The sequence below is a fragment of the Chiloscyllium punctatum genome, chromosome 26, assembly GCF_047496795.1.
Source record: "Chiloscyllium punctatum isolate Juve2018m chromosome 26, sChiPun1.3, whole genome shotgun sequence".
NCBI classification, from domain to species: Eukaryota; Metazoa; Chordata; class Chondrichthyes; order Orectolobiformes; family Hemiscylliidae; genus Chiloscyllium; species Chiloscyllium punctatum.
Genome location: NC_092764.1, coordinates 78573327 through 78598222, shown reverse-complemented (window position 1 = coordinate 78598222; position 24896 = coordinate 78573327). Strand labels below are relative to the sequence as shown.

At 40.9% G+C, this 24896-nt stretch overlaps 1 protein-coding gene across 2 annotated transcripts in view; it reads right to left on the bottom strand.

Moving 5' to 3' along the window:
• The window catches only part of glg1a (golgi glycoprotein 1a), a 140364-nt gene extending 127567 nt beyond the window's left edge, over positions 1-12797 (bottom strand). The window contains exon 1 of one of the 2 annotated variants that reach the window (XM_072547752.1): positions 12360-12797. In XM_072547752.1, coding sequence (XP_072403853.1) covers positions 12360-12797 — 438 coding nt within the window. The remainder of the gene's footprint in view (positions 1-12359) is intronic. The other variant, XM_072547753.1, reaches the window with a different exon arrangement.
• Between the last annotated feature and the right edge of the window lie 12099 nt (positions 12798-24896).

The following is a 24896-nucleotide window of genomic DNA, read 5'->3' as shown; positions in this document are numbered from 1 at the left end:
ATAAATCCCCAGGATCTGATCAGATGTACCCGAGAACTCTGTGGGAAGCTAGGGGAGTGATTGCTGCACCCCTTGCTGACATATTTGTATTACCAACAGACACAGGTGGGGTGCCAGAAGACGGGAGTTGGCTAACGTGGGATATCTTGTCAGCCTGAACGGGTTGAACCAAAAGGTCTGTTTCCATGCTGTACATTTCAAAGGCTCTGAGAGCTCAACTCATTGCCCATTTCCCATGCCAGACATCAGAGGGTTGAAATCCAATTAGTTTCCACACAGCCAAGCAAACATCAACACAGCAAAGAACACAAATGAGTTGCCTGAGCACTTTCATCTCAAACAGGTTCTGTGAACACACCATAAAGCCTTACATCAGCTGCCGCAGCAGCCTGCAGAAGCAATTAAAGTCTAAGAATGAGCCGAAAGTTTCATAACCATGCTATGAATTTTTGTTTCAGGAACAGCTACAGCCGTTACCGTTTGAGCTGCTTTTTTAAAAGTTACATTTGAAAGGATGGACTTGTTGTACACAAGCATGGCTATCCCGTTCGACAGTAGCAAACAAAACTCTTAACTTTCAGAATGATTTTATACTACTACTTAAGGCATTTTTCAGAGAACTTGGATTGGAGTGAAAACTTTGGGACATTTGGGCTCATCCCACTTCAAACCAAGAGAAATTGAATACTGCTGCAGAAAATTTCCAAGCTCAATTACAAAAAAAAGAGGGAAAAATTATTTAAAATTGAGGGACATCTGCACTTCCAGAAGCATCATTAATACAATATGCTAGAAATACTCAGATCTGGCAGCACCTATCAAGGGACAGTGAATGTTTCAGTTCAATGGTATGTTATGATCATCTACGTGCACAGTTAATTTTCTTTGTCCAGATATGTTTGCTTCCATCCCAGCTGAATATTTCCAGAATTTTCTGTTTTTACTTCAGATTTCCAGCATCTACAATAATTTGCTGCCGAGTTTTTTGTTGACTTTTCTTTACACAATGACATGTACAATGTGCAACAGACACAGTACACAGTTAACATGAATATACCACAAATCTGTACACCTCCATCCCCATCAGGAAGGACTCATAGCCCTCCGCTTCTTCCTTTCCCGCCATACCAACCATTAGCCTTCCACTGACACCCTCCTTCGACTGACTGAACTGGTCCTCACTCTGAACAACTTCGCTTTCCAGTCCTTCCACTTCCTCCAAACCAAAGGAGTAGCCATGGGCCTCAGCTATACCTGCCTCTTCGTAGAATATGTGGAAAAGTCCATCTTCCGCAGCTACACTGGCACCATCCTCCACCTTTTCCTCCGCTACGTCGATGCCTTGTGCTCCCACGAGGAGGTTGAACAGTTCATCCACTTTACCAACACCTTCCACCCCAACCTCAAATTTACCTGGACTGTCTCAGACTCCTCCCTCCCCTTCCTAGACCTCTCCATTTCTATCTCGGGCGACCGAATCAACACAGACATTTACTATAAACCAACCAACTCCCACAGCTACCTAGACTACACCTCCTCCCACCCTGTCCCCTGTAAAAACGCCATCCCATATTCCCAATTCCTTCGTCTCTGCCGCATCTGCTCCCAGGAGGACCGGTTCCAATACTGAACAACCCAGATGGCCTCCTTCTCCACTGCATCTCCTCCACTTCCCGCTCCTCTGCCCTTGAGCCCCACCCCTCCAATCGCCACCAGGACAGAACCCCACTGGTCCTCAACTACCACCCCACCGACCTCCAGATACATCGTATCATCCTTCGTCATTTACGCCACCTCAAAACAGACCCCACCACCAGGGATATATTTCCCTCCCCTCCCCTATCAGCGCTCCAAAAAGACCACTCCCTCCGTGACTTCCTCGTCAGGGCTTCACCCCCCACCAACCCAACCTCCACCTTCCCCTGCAACCGCTAGAAATGCAAAACTTGCACCCACACCTCCCCCTTACTTCCCTCCAAGGCCCCAAGGGATACTTCCATATCCGCCACAAATTCACCTGCACCTCTACACACATCCGCTGCACCCGATGTGGCCTCCTCTATATTGGGGAGACAGGCCGCCTACTTGCGGAACGTTTCAGAGAACACCTCTGGGACACCCGGACCAACCAACCTAACCACCCCTTGGCTCAACACTTCAACTCCCCCTCCCACTCCACCAAGGACATGTAGGTCCTTGGACTCCTCCATTGCCAGACCATAGCAACACAACGGCTGGAGGAAGAGCGCCTCATCTTCCGCCTAGGAACCCTCCAACCATAAGGGATGAACTCAGATTTCTCCAGTTTCCTCATTTCCCCTCCCCCCCACCGTGTCTCAGTCCCAACCTTCAATCTTCTTCCTGACCTCTCCGTCCCCACCCCCTCTCCGGCCTATCACCCTCACCTTAACCTCCTTCCACCTATCGCATTTCCAACACCCCTGCCCCAAGTCCCTCCTCCCTACCTTTTATCTTAGCCTGCTTGGCACACTTTCCTCATTCCTGAAGGGCTCATGCCCGAAACATCGATTTTCCTGCTCCTTGGATGCTGCCTGACCTGCTGCGCTTTTCCAGCAACACATTTTCAGCTCTGATCTCCAGCATCTGCAGTCCTCACTTTCTCCCATACCACAAATCTAGCAGCCTTCAAACCAGTTACCCAATTAGTTTCAACAGAGACATGCGATAACTCGCACAATGAGGTGAACACACCAATAGGCTTTTGTCAAATTATCTTTGCAGCTCCTTTACCCAATGACAACAGTTTCTGCTTCACTACAATTCAATGGACACCATAAATGTATATAAGGTAGTTAAACAGCCATTCAGAGGGTATAACATGGCCATCGCCAAACATATACACTTTTAAAAAGACCTTTAAAAATCAGTACTGAGAAATTACTGAGGCTTTACCCACCTACACGCAGACAGACTGACTTATGAAATCTCCAGTGTTACTAATGGTCCAGTTCAGATTAGACAACACCCAACAAGCAACTTACTCACTAACTTCCCTGGCCTAGATGACTTAATATAACACAAAAATAGGCAACTTGGTCAAAGCCATAAAAAGTGAAATCGACTGTTACCTCACCCTCAGACTGAATAATAAAAGGGATTGAAGCAAGTGCATGCATATACCACAAATTAGCTTATCTTAAACTCAAACATACAAAAATCAAGGTCAGCAAATGTTCCAAAATACAAACAGAATTACCAAAATGCTGATATGCTGAAGCGTATACAACATTACAGTGACAGAGCAAAGGCAAGCAAAATAAATTAAGAGCGAATGACATTCTCCAGATCTTCACCCTAGATTGATTTGGGGTGGAGAGGAATGGGTTAAATCGAATGGGGCAAGAGACTGAATTCTTTGGGGTGGAGTGGCCTGAGTCTGTTTGGATTGTTCTTGGAGAAGTGGATCAGATTGGATGGGGCTAGCTGCATCGGAGATGAGTGGGTTGGATGTGGAATGGGTTTTGGTTCTGGAGTGGGGTGCGGTTTGCTGGTCTGGAGTGGAGTGGGAGAGAGGTTAAATAATTTGTAGTCATTCAAGCATCAAACTTATCAAAAACTGAATTCTTGGGGAGGGGGAGAAGAGACTTGCCACGAGATGTGGAGAGGGTGTTTCCCATTGTGGGAGAGTCAGACCAGAAAGGATGCCATCGCAGAGTGAGGGGTCACCCACTGAAGACAGGCGTGGAGGAATTTCATCTGTCTCAGAAGGGGGTGAGTGAATCGGCGGAATTCTTTACCACAGGGGCTGTCAGGGTTAAGGCACTGAATATATTCAGGGCTGAGACACAACAAGAGAGAGAGAATTAGGTTTAGAATTAGGAACAAGAGGCAATCTTATTGGGGTGGCACGGTGGCTCAGTGGTTCGCACTGCTGCCTCACAGCACCAAGAACCTAAGGTTCAATTCTAGCCTCGGGCAACTGTGCAGAGTCTGCACATTCTCTCCTCCATATCTGTGGGTTTCCTCCACAATCCAAAGGTGTGCAGGCTAGGGAGAATTGGCCATGCTTAACTGCCCATAGTGCTCTGGGATGTGTAGGTTAGGTGCATTAGTCAGGGGTAAATTTAGGATAAGGATAATAGCATAGGGGAATGGGTCTGGGTGGGATACCCTTCGGAGGGTCAGTGTGGACTTGTTCAGCCAAATGACCTGTTTTCATACTGTAGGGATTCTAAGAGGATAGAGGAACAAACAGAAAGTCATGCCAGTAAAGTCACAGAATAATATGTTGACAGAAAAGATCCAAAATACCAAATGGATGCTCAACAAGAATAATCAGGGTATATTCCAGGCAGAGCAGGATGTGTTTGAGAAATACAACATTTTAAATTGCTGGACAAAGTAAATGTGTGCATCTAAGTAAATGAAACAACTCAGGAGGATTGCACAGGTGAGTTCCAAATTTCCATGTAGCTTGCCAGACAAGTTCAATAACATCAGCAAAATACTTAAGAAAGAGAAACTGTGTTCAGTTTCCATCTCTTCAAAGGTACCACTCATCTTGTCCACATTCATTGCCATAAGTCATTAACGGCTCTTAAATTATATAATTAAATGTCACATCAGTCTACAAAATAGAATCGGGCATGAGCACTCATGTTTTAATATCAACTAGCTGATCAGGTCTTTCACATGGTGCAAAATTGATCAAGATGGCATACAATAGTAGAGTCAAGTGGAAGGAAACTTGAGTGTTAGCACAGTTGGTATAAAACCAATAAACGTACTCTGACATTCCCCTTGATGAGGCAACTTAATGATATTACTTATATACAGCTCTGGATTTGGTTTGCTTACTGAGCTGGAAGGTTCATTTTCAGATGTTTCGTTACCATACTAGGTAACATCTTCAGTGAGCCTCCGAATGAAGCACCGGTAGTGTAGCTCGCTTTCTATTGAAATGTTTGAGTACTCTTGGGTTGTTGATGCCATTTCCTCTGGTGACATCATTTCATATGGTAATGTCATTTACTAGTGAGAGTGGGTCATGTCGTTTTGTGGCTAGTTGATGTTCATGAATCCTGGTGGCTAGTTTTCTGCCAGTTTATCCAATGTAGTGTTTGTTCTTGCAGTTCTTGCAAGGTATTTTGTAAATGACAAAAAAAAATCCCACTTACCACCCCCTGAAAGAAAGAACAGGAAATGATATCACCAACCCAAGAATACTCAAACACAAATAGAAAGCGGGCCACGCCACCAGTGCTTCATCCAGAGGCTCGCTAAAGATGTTAGCGTAAGGGTGACAAAACATCGGCAAATGAACCTTCCAGCTCAGCGAGCAAACCTACATCCAGAACCTCAACCTGAGCTATAAATCTTCGCAAAATTCACTAACTTATATATTAGTGCAGCAGGGAACACCTCAGGGTATAATTCTTATCAGTGAATTTACAAAAATAGTAGAATATTTCAGATAAAGATGTGCAAAGTCAACTTGTAACTTGAAGAAGAAATGCAAGATCTCATCAACTGTATGGCTATCGCTTTCTAAAGTCAGATTCAAGACTCAACACCTTCACTTGTATAGGTCACCTGTAATAAATCCAAAAATATCAAACTACTCAGAGTTTTTTTAAGACAAATCCCTCAATAGCTTTCTTGAATAGCTGCATAATTGGTCATGGCACTGATTTGTCAATCCAAAATGAATCAACCTCTTAAATTAAAATAAGCAAAAAAGGCTCAAAATGAAAACCTGAGGTCTGATGGAAATAAATGATATTCCAAAAGGGAAAAGATTTAAAGAATCTAGATTTGGGTGTGGGCCAAAATAATTACCATGCATTAGCAGTTGTTGGATTCTTAAAGAAAATGGAACAGACGTGTGCATGCGGGCATGAGGGGGAGAAAGGGGAGAGAGAGAGAGAGATGGATGGATGGATGAAAGGAAGGATAGAAGGAAAAATATTTAATATTAAAAAAGCAGCTAATCATAGTGAATTGTCATACCTTACAAAGCCACAGGGCTTCTCTCTCATTACAGAGAGGGAGAGAGAACAGGTGATGGTTTAAACTGAGTGTCATCACGTCTCAACCAAGGGGAGAGGTTAAGGAGAGTCCTCCATTACAACCTCAGGAATATCATCCTAACATGAAGTGCAACTTTGTAATCATGATAACTATACAGAGAAACCACCTGCACACCAACATTCCATATAAAACCAACTAGATTTTAAACTTGAAAGAAGGACCTCGATGAATTCATCACTCTTCCAATTATGTTGCCTGAGCAGATCTTCAGTATTTGACCCAAAGAGTTAAGAGTCTCAACTCGGCAAGAGCATTTCATGGTTGCCCAAACACTCAGGCAAAAATATCATTTTTAAATTGATCCCTCAGATGTTAGGCAGGTGGAATTTCAAAATCAGACCCATTGTTCAAACATTTTCTGCCGCACAACACAGTTGACCTTAAAAAGTAAGGCCAAGACATTTTCTCCTGTGCTGGAGTAAAAGTTACATTATGGGTCAAAATGTTCAAGCATCCTCATACACAATTGATCTGTTTAAGGACTCAGTGCTCCAGAATCACAACTGTCATACTATACGATTTGTGCAGGAAACCTCCACCACCCCCAACCATTTTAGAATTGTTAATCTGTCTCTACCTATTCATCTTTTTGCTCCTCCTCCCTCATCCATACCAACATAAATACCATCCTTACAACACTTCGCCAGCGTCCAGAATTTTTTGTTTTAGTTTAGATTTATGCTTCTTCCTTTCTGCCATCTTTCAGCCAACCACAAACAAATAACAATGCAATGCTTATCAACACGGAAGCAGCAACCAGACATTCAAATTGTGTCAATCATCTAGCTCGAATCAAGCACTTCCAAAATGAATGTTACACATCTTCCACCAGATGGAAAAAAATCAAAAGCAAAAAAGACTTTATTGCTGAAGACAAATTAAACTATCAATTACATTTAACGGCCCCTTCACCCCATTTGCCAGAATAGTGAAAAATATACTTTAATCTAAGTACCGATCAAGATACAATAATTACTTAAATGAAGAAATATTATATTGATCAGTGTTCCTTAAAATCAGATTGAATGGTGGAGCAGGAACATGCACCAACATCCATCTGGTTCAGCTAAGTACTCAACCATAAAGGTATTGCTCAGGCATTCAGCACCACACTATTATAATTTCCATCAATCTCAGTGGTTGTCAGTCGTATAAATTTTAAAAGCACACATTATGCCAAATTAATCATGCAGTGGTATTTCTTTCATGAAGTGCCCCAATTAGTGCCAGTGTAAATGATCTACATATTGTTTACAAACACTGGTGGCACAGTGGGTGGGCGGCATGGTGGTTAGCACTGCTGCCTCACAGCGCCAGAGACCCGGGTTCAATTCCCGCCTCAGGAGACTAACTGTGTGGAGTTTGCACATTCCCCCCAGTGTCCGCGTGGGTTTCCTCCAGGTGCTCCAGTTTCCTCCCACAGTCCAAATATGTGCAGGTTAGGTGAATTGGCCATGCTAAATTGCCCGTAGCGTTAGGTGCAGGGGTAAATGTAGGGGAATGGGTCTCGTGGGTGCGCTTCAGCGAGTCAGTGTGGACCTGTTGGAACGAAGGGCCTGTTTCCACACTAAGTAATCTAATCGAAACTAAATTTAGCACTGCATGACCATACAGTTTGCTGGAGTGAAAGTTTCTAGGAGCAAAACTAGCAGGGGAGAAAAAAAAGGCGAATATTGGCAATCATACATTTAGCACATCAGAAAGTATCTGTGGAAAGACATTTCATAAAACTGCTTTCAAAAAACATGTTCAAAGTTTTGATTGTTATTTCTATAGCTGCTACCTGCAAATCAGGAAAAAAGCTCTGAGAGAATATGAATTGCGATCATTTTTGCTGTTATGCAGAAGAAATACCCATAAATTGCAGTTCATGTATAAACAGTTAATATGCACATCAATGCAGCTGGTGTAATAGAAGTGTTGTTAGAATCCCCAAAGATAGCACATAATAGAAGGTGAGACAATCATCCCAGAGCTCCAATCTGGAAAAACCAGCATCCACTAAAACAAAAACTCAGAAAATACCAGCTCCGAGAAAAACAAATTTAGGAATGCTTCAGGAAAAAAGTTTGATGAATTCAGCCAACTAAAGAAATAAGCAAGGCATCTTTAACAGCTTGCAACAATCTGACCAAATACTTTTTAAAGTTATGCACTAGCAGAAGACATTAATGGACTTTACATGATCAATGAAAGCCTGTACCTTGTTCTCCTGGTCTCCACCAAAAGAAAAGATAAATTCTGGGTTTCCTGAAGAATGCATTCATCTATGAATTGGAAGGAAGGAAATCTCAGTCCTGCTCATTGCACTCCTGGGCATCTTGCCTGCATGTACACAGTGTCAATAAAGAGCTCAGTTAAGGTGCTTGCTGTCCCTTACTCAATTGAGTAATCTACCACTGTTCACGTAAACACTCACACAAAAAAACCACTTTATTAAGATACTAACAGCAACTGTGAAAGCAGGCAGGAAATAGCAAAAGGCCAAAATCTACAAAAAAGGGAAGAATTCTCAAAAGTGAGAAAGTATCAAAAAAAGGCCAGCTGATCATGACTGAACATTTAGTTATTAAATAAGAAAATGAAACAGCAAAAAAAGTATGTGATAGCAAATAGGTCAAAAGAATAGTTGCACTTAAGAGGACAAAACAACAAAGCACAACCATACAGAAAACTAGAAATAGACAATTGAAGTTGGATTGTATTTCTAATGTTACAACTATGAGGAGAATAGCAATGTGTTGTCATGTTCTCTGAAGAAATTATGACCTCAAACTAATATCCTCATGACATCACCCCACATTCCATAGTATCAATATTAACTTGTTTGTGTCTGATTTATTTTTGGAATGTCTCCGTGACTTTTCTATAATGGTTTGTCACTCATGCCTTCTCAATTTGAAACTGTGACCTTCTACTTCAATACAAAATAAAAACAGTACACAGTACAAGTTTGTGCTTATACAAAGACTTGAAGTTGTAAGTATATCAGTAAATTGGATTCAAAGTTAATTGCAAATCCACGTTCCATCTCTGGGTGAGAGGTCACAATAACAGGCCCTGAATTCCTGTGATTACAATCATTAAACCACCTAAAGTGGTGTAATGACTATTTGAGACATTTGGGCCAATGCCACAACGCCAACAAGAAAAATTAAAAACATTTCAATGCAGTTGCAAGCAATCTTTGCACTGCAGCATCAAAATTCCTTTTTCTTGCACACTGTCTTTGCAGAATTCAACTGGTGAGGTGCAGATCCAATTAGTCAAGATCAATTGAATCGAATGCACATGCTGGTCTTCATTTATGGTGCAAAACTACTGTAAAAATAAAGGACAATCTGGACTAACTGTTTAATCCATTTAACAGAAATAAGTAGGCAACACTCCATCCAAAAGCCAAATGCATCTAATGCCCAAATCAACACCACTATCTGTAAAGGTCTAGAATTTGTACTGAGGAAAAGAATGACGACTGACAGCTGCACTGTATAAACTTCATTTTAAAAACAGTAAAACCAAAAGTTATCAATGTATTGGTCTTTGAAATGACTACATTTCTCAAGTGATTCTAACTAGACTCAGATGACAAATTACAGTTCTGGTAACATGAGGAACCATCTTTTAGCAGGGCTGATTTAGGAGGTACAGACAGACTTGAGCTTAACATGCAGATGAATGCAAACTCTGGATTCCACTTTGTCCAACCTACTCTTGCTGATCAGTTTTCCATCCATCTAACCTAAGAATATTCAAAGCTCAACAACTGAGTAAATAATCTACAACACAGTCTAACAGTTGCACATTCAGTATCAAAACCCAGAATGGTGGTGCCAGAACCAGCAACTAGAGATTATATGTGGGATACAGAAGAAAAGGAATTCCACACCACAATACACTTGACAACTATACATAAAATAGTGCAATGTAAAGTTGAATTCCAGAGTGCAGTTGTGTCAAGAATAAGAAACTTTTTCTTTTTAGTAGAATTGAGTATTACTGGATAGGTAGCATTTATTGCCCATCCCTAAGAACCCTTGTAAAGGTGATGATAAGCTGCCTTCTTGACCCACTGCAATCCACATGCTCTAGGTTGACCCACAATACCCTGAGAAAATTCCATGATTTTGAACCAGCGACAGTGAAGGAACAGCTATATAGTTCCAAGTCAGGTTGGTTAGTGGTTTGGAGTGATACTTGCAGCTGGTGTTCCCACATATCTGCTGCCCTTGTCGTTCTGGATAGAAGTGGTCATGGATTTAGAAGGTGCTGTTGAAGTATCTTTTGTTAATTTCTGCACTACATATTGTGAATAACACTGCACTATATTTTCCAAGCGCTTGACTCCCTTGTGATGTGAAACCCAAAGATCAATAAAAAGATTAAAACAAAATATTACAGATGCTGGAAATCTGAATATAAAACAAAACAAGTTCAGGTGAGGGGACATCAATGCGAAATATGACACTGTCTCTCTCTAAACATACTGTCTGACCTCATCAAAAAGACTCTTGCTGTTGTGGTTCCAGCTTTCGTACCAAGGCTATAAACAACGTGGTTGGTGCCTGAGGAAGGAACGGGGGCTCAAAGTTTGTGGTTTCAAATATACCTGTTGGACAATAACCTGGTGTTGTTTGATTTTTGACTAAGCAATGTAGAGTGAGAAAAAAATAAATATATGTGCATTGTCAGGATCAGGAGCATTATACTTGCCCCAATATAGCTATGCATAAGCATACACTAATTGTGACTTTCTGACTGATTCATTGTTATTAGCACTTCAGCAGAATAGTGAAGCCCTAAAGTGACAAGACCAATTTTAAAATGTACACTATATTCAGCACTGGGCAAGCAGGTCACTGATTTCCAATATGTGTAAAATTTTCATGAATGCTGCAAGATATACTGCAAATATTGGAGCTACCACCAAGTATAGCTCATTAGAAGAGACTAGCTAATGGCAGCTTATAACCAATGCAGGTTTTGCTAAACACAGCTCACTATATGGACATGTTACCCATAAACAGATCAGAATAAGAAGCTCTGCACAGATTTGCCTGCAGTTCAGAATATTGCAAAATCGATCACTCAGAAAGTCCATCGAAAACCTTCCTTTTTGCCTCAGTGAAACGAGATTTACCCAACCTGGTTTAACCTTTTCTTTCCTGGCAGACCTTTCATCACAATATATCACGATGTTAGATTTTAATGCCTGGAGACAACAAATTATTGACAAAGCCTTTGAGATAGATTAATTTGGATTAGTCCAAAACGACTTCACCAGCTCGTCAACTGTAACAGCAAATATCACCTACATGGCACTGCCATTATTCTTATTGTCTTAATGAAGGTTCTGCTCAGCTGCTGTTTAACATTCCATGAAACAAAGTATAATAACCCATTAGACTATGTTTTAACAAATACTGCACAAGGATTTGAAGTCTCAATATAGTGAGAAGTACTTGAATCTCCTTCATCTTAATACCAATTCAGGTAGATCATACTGAAAAATTAGGAGTTGCATCATTAAGAGAAATTCTGAGAAATCAGAATTAAATCAACAGTAGTAACACCAACTGTGTCCACATGCAACAGTCAAAGAACAAATGTGTAGACCCATGGTCTCTATCAAACCCTCTCAATATGTCACTGGTACTCAGTGGCATAGAGTGTCATCCTGGAAATTTATCTCAATTAACTGGAGGAATGTCAAGCTTTAAATGCCTGTGTGTAAAATTACTTTTAAAATAATTTATCTCAAAAAACTCTAACCTCCATAGAGATCTAGGTGCCACATTATACTGGTAAGATATTTCCAACAGGGAGACATGAACTGTGGATGAATTCAATTTGGCTGGTAACTCCTGCAAGGAGTCCAAATAAAAGGGAGCCATCCAAAAACTTTGAGCTGATCATTTGACTGGCAAGAGTGGTCTGAAACTAGTACTCTCCACATAATGCTTCATAATACAGACAAAAGAATTTGTCTGTATTATGAAGCATTATGCCCAATAAAAAATGCTGGCTTGGAAATCAGAACTCCTTTGTCGGGCACCTACCCACTTTGTAGCTAATCAGCAAATAAAACTATTCCCTTGGCTTTCTCAGAGCAACCTGCCAGTCATCAAAACCCATTGTGGTTTTCATGGGTAAGTCAGAACAGTTCCCTGTCAACCGGGCCGTTTCCTGTCTGGAAACTCAGGGACGAAGATTAACGCCTCCTGCCTCCCACCCCCAAAACCAGGTGCGATACTCAGGAAAAGCCCAGTGACCAGCCCCCCGAAGCTGCACGACACCGCCGCTCTCACCTCCCGCACGTCCTGCAGACACTCCAGCACCGCGAAGTTGTTCTGCCAGGTGTGTTTGGGGCACAGACGGACCACGTCTTCGTGACACACCGGCTCCTCCGAAAGCCGCCAGACGTTCTTCCGCGGGGCCTGGAACTGGGCCTGGGCCTGGGCCTGGGCCTGGCCCTGGCCCTGGCCCTGCGGACGGGCCTGGAACTGAGCTTGGGGCAGACCCTGGCCGTCGACCTGGCCCGCGGGGGCGCCATCCTGCGGCTGGTTGTGCATAGCCAACGCGTCCCGACTGCGGCCGCGATCCGCTCCTACCTGCGCCCCACAGTGACACGGGAGCAGGAGAGTGAGGGCCGCCGCCGCCGCCAGCAGACAATGCGAGGCCCGCATCCATCTCCAGTCCCAAGCTGCCCCTGCCAACACCAGACTCCCACGTCCACACGCCGCCATCTTGTAGCGGCAGCCGCAGCCACTCTGCCTTTTTATAACCTGTGGCGCGGTGACGTAATGACGCCCGGACGTCCCTCACGCCAAACACGTACGTCATACGTTGAAGGTCTTTCCCCGCCTCCTTTGCTCTTGATACAGCCAACAGCAACATTGTTGTAGCCGTGGCAGTAAGTGACACACTATCTTCCTGCTGGAACTGTGACATCGATTTTTACAGTACAGAAGGAGGTCATCCTAGTTCTCAACTCTCCCACCCAGGTTAAACCTCCACAGAAAATGTTGGAAAAACTCAGCAGGTCGCTGGAGACAGAAACAGACTTCAAGTTGCAAGTGCAGCATGAATCACCTACAGGGAAAAACCCCCACTCTCTGCAGCTCATTTATCCAGCCCTGTTCAAATTATATGTATTTCAAACATATCCCATCTCGCCCTTCTATACGCCAGTGAACACAGGCCCAGTCAAACCAATTTCTCCTCATAGGGGAGGCCGACTGTGCTCAATGTCAGTCAAGTGAATCTCTGTTGTGTCCCCTCTATGGCACATACATCCTTTCTTAGGTAGGGAGAACAAAACCAATACAAAGTATTCTTGATGTGGAGTCACTAACATCTGATTAGTGATAGTCAACGTGGTTTTGTGTGTGGGAAATCATGTCCAGCTAAGTGATTGAAGTGACAAAGAAACTTGATGAAGGCAGAGCAGTGAATGTTGTCTATATAGACTTCAGAAAGGCATTTGACAAGGTTTTGCATGTTATAGTGAAGTTAGATCATAAAGGATCTAGGAAGAGCTAGCTATTTGGATTCAAAATTGGTTTGAAGGTCAGAGACAGAGAGTTGTTTTTCAGACTGGAGGCCTGTAACCAGTGGTATGCCACAAGGATTGGTGCTGAGTCCACTTTTTTTAATGATTTATATAAATTATTTGGATGTGAATGTAGAGAAATGGTCATAAGGTTTGCAAATGACACCAAAATTGGTGGTGTAGTGGACAGTGAAGAAGGTTATTTCAGAGTACAATGGGACCTTGATCAGATGGGCCGATGGGTGGCAGTTGGAGTTTAGTTTAGATAAATGCGAGGTGTTGCATTTTGGTCAGGCAAATTAGAACAGGACTTATACACTTAATGGTGAGATCTTGGAATGCAGGTTCATAGTTCCTTGAGTCACAGGTAGACAGAGAAGTGAAGGAGGCATTTGGTACATTTGCCTTTATTGGTCAGTGCGTTGAGTAAAGGAGTTGAGATGCCATGTTGTGGCTGTACAGGACATTGGTTAGGCTACTTTTAGAATACTGTGTTCAATTCTGGTCTCTCAACTAGAGGAAAGATGTTGTTAAACTTGGAGGATGCAGAAAAGATTTACAAGGACGTTGCCAGGGTTGGAGCATTTCAGCTCTCGGGAGAGGCTGGGGCTGTTTTCCCTGGAGCATCAGAGGCTGAGGGGTGACCTTATAGAGATTTATAAAATCATGTGGGGCATGGATAGGGTGAACAGTCAAAGTCTTTTACCCAGGATAGCTGAGTCCAAAACAAGAGGCCATAGGTTTAAGATGAGAGGAGAAAGATATAAAACCTAAGAGGCAATATTTTCATGCAGAAAGTAGTGCATTTATGGAACAAGCTGCCAGAAGAAGTGGTGGAGGCTGGTACAATTACAGCATTTAAAAGGCATCTGGATGGGTCCATGAATAGGAAGGTTCAGGCGGATATGGGCCAAATACTGGCAAATGGGTCTAGATTAATTTCAGATATCTGGTCAATATGGATGAATTGGACCAAAGGGTCTGTTTCCACATTGTACAACTCTCATGATTCCACTGAATCCAAATCCTATTGCAATGAAGGCCAAAATATAACATTTATCTTCCTAATTGTTTGCTGCACCTCCCTGTCTAAATTCATTTTGATTATTATTCAGACACACAGAATCTGTTGTACATGTAAACTTCCCAATGTTGAAATAATATCTTTGTCCCTTGTTTTTCACACGTTGTCATGTTGTATGCATCTGCCAGGTGTTTTGGCCACTCAACCTGTCTAAGTTGCCTTGAATCCTTCTTGCATCTTCCCCACAAATTACAATCCTGCCGAGATTTGTGTCATCAACAAAGTTGGAAATGTTGCATGGGAGAGTCTAGCACTAGAAGACATAGTCTCAGATTAATGAGGTGCCAATTTAAGGCTGAGATGAAGAGAATTTCTTTGCTCAGAGGGTTGAGAGTCTTTGGAACTTTTTGCCACAAAGAGTTGTGGGGCAGAGCCCTTGAGTATATTTAAGGCTGAGCTAGATAGATGCTTGATCAGCAGTGGAATCAGGTTTATAGAGAAAGGACAGACCAGTGGAGATGAAAAATATTGGAATGGACATGATCTGATTGAATGATAGAGGAAACTAAAGGGGCCAAATGGCCCACATCTGTACCTAATACTTATAATTTAATCATTCACTTACCCAGACTACTTTTATACATCATGAACAGCTGGAGCCACAGCACTAAACCTTGCAGTACTCACTTTGTTTTCTGTCTTGTCCATCAATTCTTGATCCACGTCAATATTTTAACCCCTATTCTACGTGTCTTAACTTTGCCTGCTCACCTCTTTGGCGAGAACTTATCAAAAGCTTGCTGAAAATTCAAAAAGACTACATTCACTGATCGGGATACATCCTCAAAAAAACTCAAGTAGATTTATTCAGCATGATTTGCCTTTCATAAACATAGGGGCTCAGTGGTTAGCACTGCTGCCTCAAAGTACCAGGGACCTGGGTTCAATTTCATCCTTGAAAGACTGTCTTTGTAGAGTTTGTATATTCTTCCCATGTCTGCATGGGTTTCTACTGGGTGCTCTGTTTCCTCCTACAGTCCAAAGATGTGCAGGCTAAGTGGATTGGGTAAACTAAATTGCTCTATTGTGTCCAGGGATGTGCAGATTAGGTGGATTAATCATGGTTCACGTGGGTTTACAGGAATAGGTGGAGGGCAAGGGCTCAGTGAGATGCTCTTCAGAGGGCTGATACAGACTTGATGGGTTGAATGGCCGATTTTGGCACTATGAATTCTATGAATGCATGGTAGCTGTATCCAATTCAGTAACTCCTTTCTGTTATCATGTCTTATTATGACTCTAGCATTTCCCCATGACAGATAATAGGCTAACTGGTCTGTAAGTCTGTTTTTTTTTTTCTTTCCCTCCCTTTCCAAACAGTGAGGTTACCTTTGCCAATGCATATTTGCCACCTCCAATCTGTAAGACCTACTCCAGAGTCGATAGAATTTTGGAAGATGATCACCAATGCATCAAATATTTCCAGGGCCACTTCATTTAGTATTCTGGAATGTAGATTTTCAAGCCCTTGTGAGTTGTCAGCTTTTAAACTCATGAATTTCCCCAGCACCGTTTTCTTACTAATACTGAGTAATTTCTCCCTCTCACTAGATAGATGCTTGGTTCCATAAAATTTCTGGGAGGTTATTTGTGCCTTCGTTTCTGAAGACAGCATGTGTTCAATTCTTTTGGCATTTCTTCGTTAGCCATTATAATTTCCACAATCTCTGACTTTGACTTTACTAATCTTTTTCTCTTCACATATTTATAGACGTTTATGTTCCTTGTTCTCACACTCTAATGATCCCCTCTTGATCAAACTTCTTGTCCTTTTTTTTTGAATGTTAACATGTTCCCAATCCTCAGGCTTGCTGCTTGTTTTTGACAAATTCATATATTTCTTTGGATCTAAGATCATATCTTTTCTTATCATTTTACATTTAATGCCTGCCAGTTTAATTTTAAGAAAACTTGGCAAGTGTTTTACAACCTGAGCAGTACAGGGCTGTTTATTTCAGATAACTTCATGCATCATATCACAATTACATTTGTAGCAAGCATGGACTCTGTAAGCTGACCTTTACAATGCACACAAACAAACTATTTAAAGTTTGCCCAAATTAGAATGTTGACTGGAAAGGAATATTTCTATTGCAAAAGTGAATTCATCACAGGCTGCCTTGCTTTCATTAATTTTGGAACCAAGGAATTTTCTTTGCAAACTTCGTCTTTACCCTCCTTTCAGACATCCGTTAAAGCAAAGCTTTTTCTGCCATCCTTTCTTTTTATTTTTACTTGCTGGAAACTATTGCCAGATAACACTTCACTGAAACATTTAATGACTTTTTTCTGTATGTTGTACAAATGGAAGTTGTTAGGGTTGTTATTTATATATCACAGCCTTAGTTCACTTTATTAAATTGCTTCAGCAATTGCCCAGGCATTGAAATTTTGAAACACATATCATTCCTAAGTCTATTTTAAGTCTCTCAAGTCAATTCATTGTTGCTCAATATTTTTCAACTGATGCCTACCAATTAGATTGATCAGTACCTAATTGCATTTTGGTGTTGGTTTGCCAAATTAAATAGTCTATTTAAATTTTCCCTGAAGTCTTTAAATCATGAAATCTTTAACTGCATTTGGATTCTGCTGCTTTTCCTGTTTTTGTGTCATCAGTAAATTGATATTTGGTTTCTATATCAAGGTCATTAAATGCTGCTCAGAAACAACAGGATTCCAAGTGTTACTCCAATAAGACAATACCGCATATATTTTACAAATACTTGTTGTTCCCTAGGTTGAATTCAAAATCCATCATTCATTCAGATAGAAGCAGAAACAAATGTGTCATATTATCAAGGGAAACCAAGTAAAAAATTTTGTTCTTGACTGGCATTGCACACACAAGCAGTGAAATAAAAGTTACAAATTCTCAAAAAACTGAACATTGACAACTGAATTTTTAAACCAAAATGCAATAGTTGGACTCTGCAGGATTTACTGTGCCAGTGTGTAAATTAGTGTGTCGCTCGTTCAGAATGATCGACTGTTATGAAGGAATCTGAGCACTGGGATGCGCCGACAAATAACTCTGAGATATAGTAGAGAAAGTCTTATTTTCTGATGGTTGAAAATTGTGTCAACATGTTTCTTTGGGGGAACCCATTACACTTCAACAGTTGTTTGGGGGCAGAGGAAGCAGCTAGGCGCTCACCATCATGGTCAAGGCTCCACTAGAGAGGCAGGAGGAAAAAGTGTAGACTGGTCTGGCTATTTTAGCAAATGACACAATGGCAGAGCACTCAGGTTGTAATAGCAACCTCTCTTCAGCTGGTTTCATTGGAGCATCAGTGCGCAGGAGATAAGACATTTGGCCTCAGTACCCCCAGGACAACAAATGGGGAAAGCCGTCCGGCACTGCCTCACCATAACCTGCTGGGAAAGACTTGAGTAAATGTCAGGTGAGAGTAGAATCAGACATAGACATGATGCCCCAATAGAGAATGATCTGCACCTATGTCTCACTCACACTAGGGCAAAATTGAATCACATCAAGCAAGGAAGGGAGACAAGGTACAAGGTATTGAGGCACGCTTGACTCAATATGCTCAAAACCTAATGTGATGACAGATATACAGAAACTCTAATATGAGTACTGGAGTGTGAAATGTAGGAATGCAATTGCAATCTTTCAAAATCAGTAATTAGGCACAATATTTGGTGTTTGGGTGGAAGAATGAGAAGCAATACAAACTTAATTACCAAGTTTTTAAGGATGATCAGGAATAGAGATACCTGGAAGTTAGCATACATAAATCTTTTACTTAGTATGGTCAAAGATACTCTCTCTCAAATTAAACGTTAAACTGAGGCTCTTTAAACATGAAAAAAACGCAAAGCAACATTCTAAAGATAGCAGGGAATGTCTTCTTCATGATTTGTCTGATATTTATCACTTACTCAACATCACAAAAACATTATTTATCTTTTGTATCATTGATGTTTATGGAACCTCGCTGCAGGTATATTGTCTGCCTTATTTCCTGCACTATAACAACGAATACATGTCAAAAGCATTTCACTTGGGCCATACTGAGGTAATGAAATGTGTAATGTAAATGTACATTTTACTATTCTTTATTTGTAGGTAGCAGGATAAGTTGATAGCAAAAACCTGCATTATCTAGCACCTTGAACAGAGCAAAACTGGTTTTGTGCTAAACCTTTATAAATTGCTGGCTAGGCCTCACTTGTCGTATTGTAAGTAATTAAAGAAGGTCACAATTAAAGAAGGATGTGAAGGCCTAGTGCAAGTGCTGAAGAATTCTCTAGCATGGTATTAGGGTGGAACAAATACAGTAATGTGGAGAGACAGGTGTACAGGGTTGTTTTTAAAGGTTAAGGGAAGATTTGAGAAAAGTGCTTAAAATCATGAACAGACAGTGTAAAGGAGGAGAAACTTTGCAGTGGCAGAAGGACTTGTAACTCGAAGGCACTGATGTAAAGTATTTGGAAAAGGAAATGGGGAGGTGGTGGGTATATGAACATACTTTTTACACAGTTATGATTTGGAATACATTGCTTTGAAACATAGGGGGAATCTATTTCAATATTTATTTTTCAACTCAAATTGGATATCTCCTTGAAAAGGCATATTGCAGGGCTAATTTCTAAGTGCCAACGGCATTTGTACCGAATGGCTTCAATCTGCATTAATCATTGTCTGGCACAACATCTTGAAGCATCTCCTTTGATGTGAGGATTGGTTGACATGTCAGCCCAGAATTCATTTGTTATTTAAAAATAATAATAATCAGACACTGAACCTGAGACCAAATCGTTTCCAGGCAGTTTTTTTTTAACAGACTGGGTATGAGCACAGGGTGTAAAGGAGAAAGATATTGTTCATTTTTTAAGAACCTGGTGCAGGAAAAACCATATATTTCAAACTCCAATTGTAATTTAATAGTGTTAAACAATAGGAATTGAGCCAGGTTTCTAGGTTAATGACGAAACACGATATTCATTCAGTGAAGATTTCACCCACATAATGTGACTTTCCCTTCATCTGGCACCTTCACTATGACCTTCCATGAAATTGGTGCAAGGGGCAGTCCAAAGGCAAGATAGCATCCATAAAAAGCAAAGAGAAATAACAAGAGTTGTCAACTGTGGAATGAGATTGCTTGCTTCTAAATGGGTGTGTATTCAGTTAGTAAAAATTATAAAAGTGGTGAGATGTGTCACACAGTTTGAAAGCAAAATCAAATTCAAGCATTGAAAACAATCCTAATGTTATTTGCCACACTTTCTTATGTAGTGTTCTCTATGCTGTAGTCTTTTCTGCAGTCACTTTATGTATATTTAGCTGCTTGATGTGTTTTGTTTGAGTCAACATTCTACATGAGTTAATAGTACAAAGAGTTATGTATAAAACAAAACCATCTCCTTTGCCATGAGTCTCACTTGATAGGTAAAAGGATCATGGGTGTTCTGCAAGATGACAGCAGTGGTATAAATATATCACCCTGGTAAAGATTGTGCATTCTTTAATTTTATCAAAATGTCTTACTGAATAAGCTCTCCTGTCTTGAAACCTTCATTTGTGCCATTACTCTCCATCAACTTGTTTGCATCATCCTTGCTTCGCTGTAAGTCCCATTCTAGGTCTTGAATTCATATGATAGGCTTTAATGTTAGCTGAAAAGTTCCATCTGTCCAGTGGGATGCTCAGGATCATGCAATGCTATTCAGAGAGTTTTGACACCAACATCCCTTAATCCTCATCACCAAAAAGATTAATCACTTTACACAGAGGGTGGTTTGCATGAACTTCCTGAGGAGGTGGTGGATGCAGGCACAGTTACAACATTTAAAAGACACTTAGGTAAGTACATGAATTGGAAAGGTTAGGAGTGATATGGATCTAAGAGCAGGCAGGTAGGACTAGTTTAGTTTGGGATTATATTCAGCATGGAATGGTTGGACTAAAGGGTCTATTTCCATGCTGTGTGATCATGACTAAGACTCTTTGTGAGATTTTGCAATGCTCAAATGCTGTGATCACAACAACTATATCTCTAAATTATTCATTTTATATAAATTACTTGAGTTATTTCAGAGTGAAGACCATAAACCAATAGGAGCAGAGGTAGGCTATTCAGCCCATCTAGTTTGTTCCACTATTCAGTTGCAGTATAAAGTTAAAGGATTAAACATCGGAGGCTAAAGTCAGGGATAGTCCCAAAGAATGGGATAAATTCAGAATCCAAAGGAATTCTATTAAGATAATGAGGGAGAAAATAAATTATGAGGGCAAACTAGCAAGGAATATAAAACTGACAATAAGATCTTCTTAAATATATAAAAAGCAAGAGAGAGGGGTAAGTGAACATAGGCCTCTTAGACAATGAATCTGGGGAGACAATTATGGAGTAGAAGGAAATAGCAGAGGAGTTAAACAAATATTTTGCATCAGTCTTTATGGTGGAATATGTATTAAACATTCCATGAATACTACAGAATACAGGGGAGGAATTAAGTACCATCACTATCATTGGAGAAGTAGTCTTACATAAATTAATGGTACTGAAGGCAGATAAATCCCCAGCCCTAATGGCTTGCATCCTAGGATGCTAAAAGAAGGAGTTACAGAGATAGTGAAAACATTGGTTGCAATTTTCCAAAAGTCCATGGATTCTGGAGAAGTATGTGTCTCCCCTGGAAGGGAGAACAAAACAATAGAACATTATTTAAATGGAAAGAAACTGCAGAAAGCTGCAACACAAAGGAACTTGGGAGGACTTGTGCACAAACACAGAAAGCTAGCACCCACTGGTGCTGCAGGTTTTTAGGAAAGCTAATGGAATATTGGCCCTTATTTCACAGGGGTTGGAGCATAATAATTTTACTGCTATGGTGCAATGTGATGGTGAGACCACTCCAGGAGTACTGTGAGCAGTTGTGGTCTTTTTATTGAAGTAAATATATAATTTCATCGGAGACTGTTCAGAAAAAGCTCACTTGGAGGATACCTGGTCTGGAGGGATTGTCTTATGAGCAAAGACTAAACATGTTGGGACTATACTCACTGGAGCTTAGAAGAATGAGGAGTGATCTTATTGAAATATATAGAATTCTTAAGGGCTTTGACAGGGTAAATGATGAGAGGAGTTTACCCTCATGGAAGAGTCTAGGACCAGAGTGCAGAGTCTCCAAATAATGCAGTGCCAATTTAAGACTGAGATGAAGAGGAATTTCTTCTCTCAGAGGGATGAGTGTTTTTGGAACTCATTGCCACAGTAATTTGTGGGGCAGAGTCCTGTGTATATTTAAGACTGAGATTGATAGATTCTTGAAATCAATGGGAATCCGTGGTCACAGGGAAAACACAGGAAAATGGACATGAGGAATGTCAGATCCTATTGCATGGTGAAGCAGGCTTGAGGGGTTGGATAGCCTACCTCCTGTTCTTTTGTTCTCATGGTGAATGAAATCACCATGGCTGATCTGATAATCCTCAACTCCACTTTTCCTACTTATCTTCATAACCCCTGGTTCCCTTAATGGTTAGAATTCTATATCAGCCTCTATAGTAAATAAATTCACAGATTCACAACCCTATGACAAAAGAAATTCTCTGGATTAAATACATGACCCCTTATTCTGAAATTATGTCCTCTGCTCCTAGATTCTCCCACAAGGAGGAACAACCTCTCCATATCTACCCTCAAGTCCCCTAAGAATCTTGTATACTCCAATAAGATGTCTCTCATTCTCTTAAAGTCCAACGTGTAAAGGTCCAACCTACTCAAGCGTTCCTCATAAGAAAATCCCTTCATACCCAAGATCAACCAAGTGAATCTTTGCTGGACTGTTTCCAATTCCATCATATATTTCCTTAGCTGAGGGGACTAAAACTGTTCACAGTATCACAGCTTTGCTCTGTCTCTTGTCTTATATGGTTTTAAGTGAAGACTTTACCTAAATGTAAGTTGTCTCCTGGCCCACACTCATTACCTCTTGTAATGCTTTATAATTGCTCTTCTATTACAGGGTTTTTTTCCCAATCCATTATAGTTTGCTCTAATGTTTGGCTCTGATTTTTCCTGTTTCTTGTTTTCTATTCCCAATTTCTAAACTTGGCATACTCCTTGACATGGTGCTATGTCATAATACCAGTATCTGGATTTCCTTCTGATTTTTCTTGGATCTTCATTGCTAATCCCTCAATCAATAACTTACTCTGCTTTCCAGCCTTTTTTCAGCCAGTGCATGACCTGACCTGCTAACAGTCTATCCCATTACCATTCTCCCCACAAAGTTATCAGGCTGAATATTGATTGAGGAGTGGTAAAAGGTAGTCTGGATTTGGTCGGGAAACCCAAAAGAATGCATTTCTCCTGGACCTTACTGAATTTAACAACAGGATCTGATGACTATTTTTGCCTATCTTTCTGGGCTGTAGCCAGCAAGGTTGAGGGGCTGTCTGACAATATACCAATTGGCATTTGGTACCTGAGAACACCCAGGAGTTCAGAAACGTTGGAGAAGATTGAGGATGCTGGGAATATTGGTAGTGAGAAGCAAGACTAAAGTTTTGAACTGGGTAAGATCAAGGAAACAAGAGCAGGGATTGCGTAGGGTAAAACATCAGGTAACATTGTGTAGTCGAGAGTCAAAGTAGATTGGAAGCTTCAGGGATGCTCAGAGGCCAGAAATGGTTTGGAACACTGATGGTCTTTGAGGAAAGTTGACATAGGGAGTTCAGGAGCCTTGTGGATATCTGAAGAGTCAAGTTCTGTGTCATATTGTGGGATTGTGGGAAAGCTGGTACACTGACCCTAGCAGCTAAATGGAAAGCTCTTACCACCTGAAATGTAGAAGTCCTCACCTTCCTTCAGCCACCTGGGCTCAAGGAAAACTCAGCCAACAAAAGCTGTGAATTTAAAATGGTGAACGAATACAAGTCATTATACCCAATTACAACTTTTACATTCTGATCCTGCTCTATAAAATGTATTGGTTGGCTGTCTATTGTCCAACCTTCATTAAACTAGAGGAGGTGCACTGGATATGGATTGGGATAATGAAACACATGTTGAACATTCTCACATAACACATGCCCTCTTATTGTGTAATCTCACTTTTGGATTTGCATTACTATTTACCTTCCTCTTTCTTTGCTTCATGCAAAGTTTTATTACTTTTTAATTATCAACAACAGATTTTCACTTATTCAATCTCTTTCATGACCACAGGATGTCCAATACACTTTGAGTATAATCCTTCGTGTAATGTCGGAAACAGAACAACCAACTGTGTTCAATCTGATAATGACAATACAATCTGTTCTCCTGGTCTAGATTTGGGGTTAAATATTGGATGGGTCACAGGGAGGAGTTCCCTACCTGTCTTCAAAATAGTGCCAAAGGATCTTTTCCATTCATTCACAGGGACCGATGAGATCTTGGTTCATTTGAAAGATGGCACATCTGACAGTGCAGCACTTCCTCATCAGAGTTTCACCTTAGGGTAAATGCTCTGATGTCTACAGTGAAGTTTAAACCCACAAATTTCTGACTTTAGGTCTGAGTGTTACCAATGAGCTAATTCTAACTTTTTTTTATCATTGGCATGGAATTCAAATCAGATTGTCATCTTTTTCAGAGACGAGCTGACCTGCTGTGCAACCATTATATTTTCTGCTTTTATTTCAGATTCTCAGCATTTGTAAGTTTTCACACTAATAAATGCTGTCATAGCACGCTGATGTACTGGCACACTAAGAGGTACTCAGAGTTCTCACAAATGCTGTCATCTGGAACACTGACCCTTCTTTCTTACAGGTCCTGAGTGACCTGCTGTTCGTCTCCAGTTTCATTTCATTAAAACATCATTCATTTGACATTATATCAAAGAAAACTCAGAAGCAATCTCCAAGCCTGGGTTAAAATTTAATTAGCTCACAGTTGGCATTATCTTTTAAGTACAGCGCATGTTTTTTTTTTAAGGATACACGCTTTTCATGGTCAATTTTGGGCCCTTTCTGCACGTACTAACAATGCGCCATTTGGAAACATAGATCATCCTTTAATACCTCACACAAGTGAAATCTGACAATGGGACTAATCAGCTGGGGCGGGTGGAAGAAGCATCACAGCTGAGCTACATCTTCACTTGGCTTTCACACATAATTTCAGTCAAGGTCACAGACTAGCAATCAAGGCCAATTTACAGACCACCAATAATCTGCAGATACAGGGG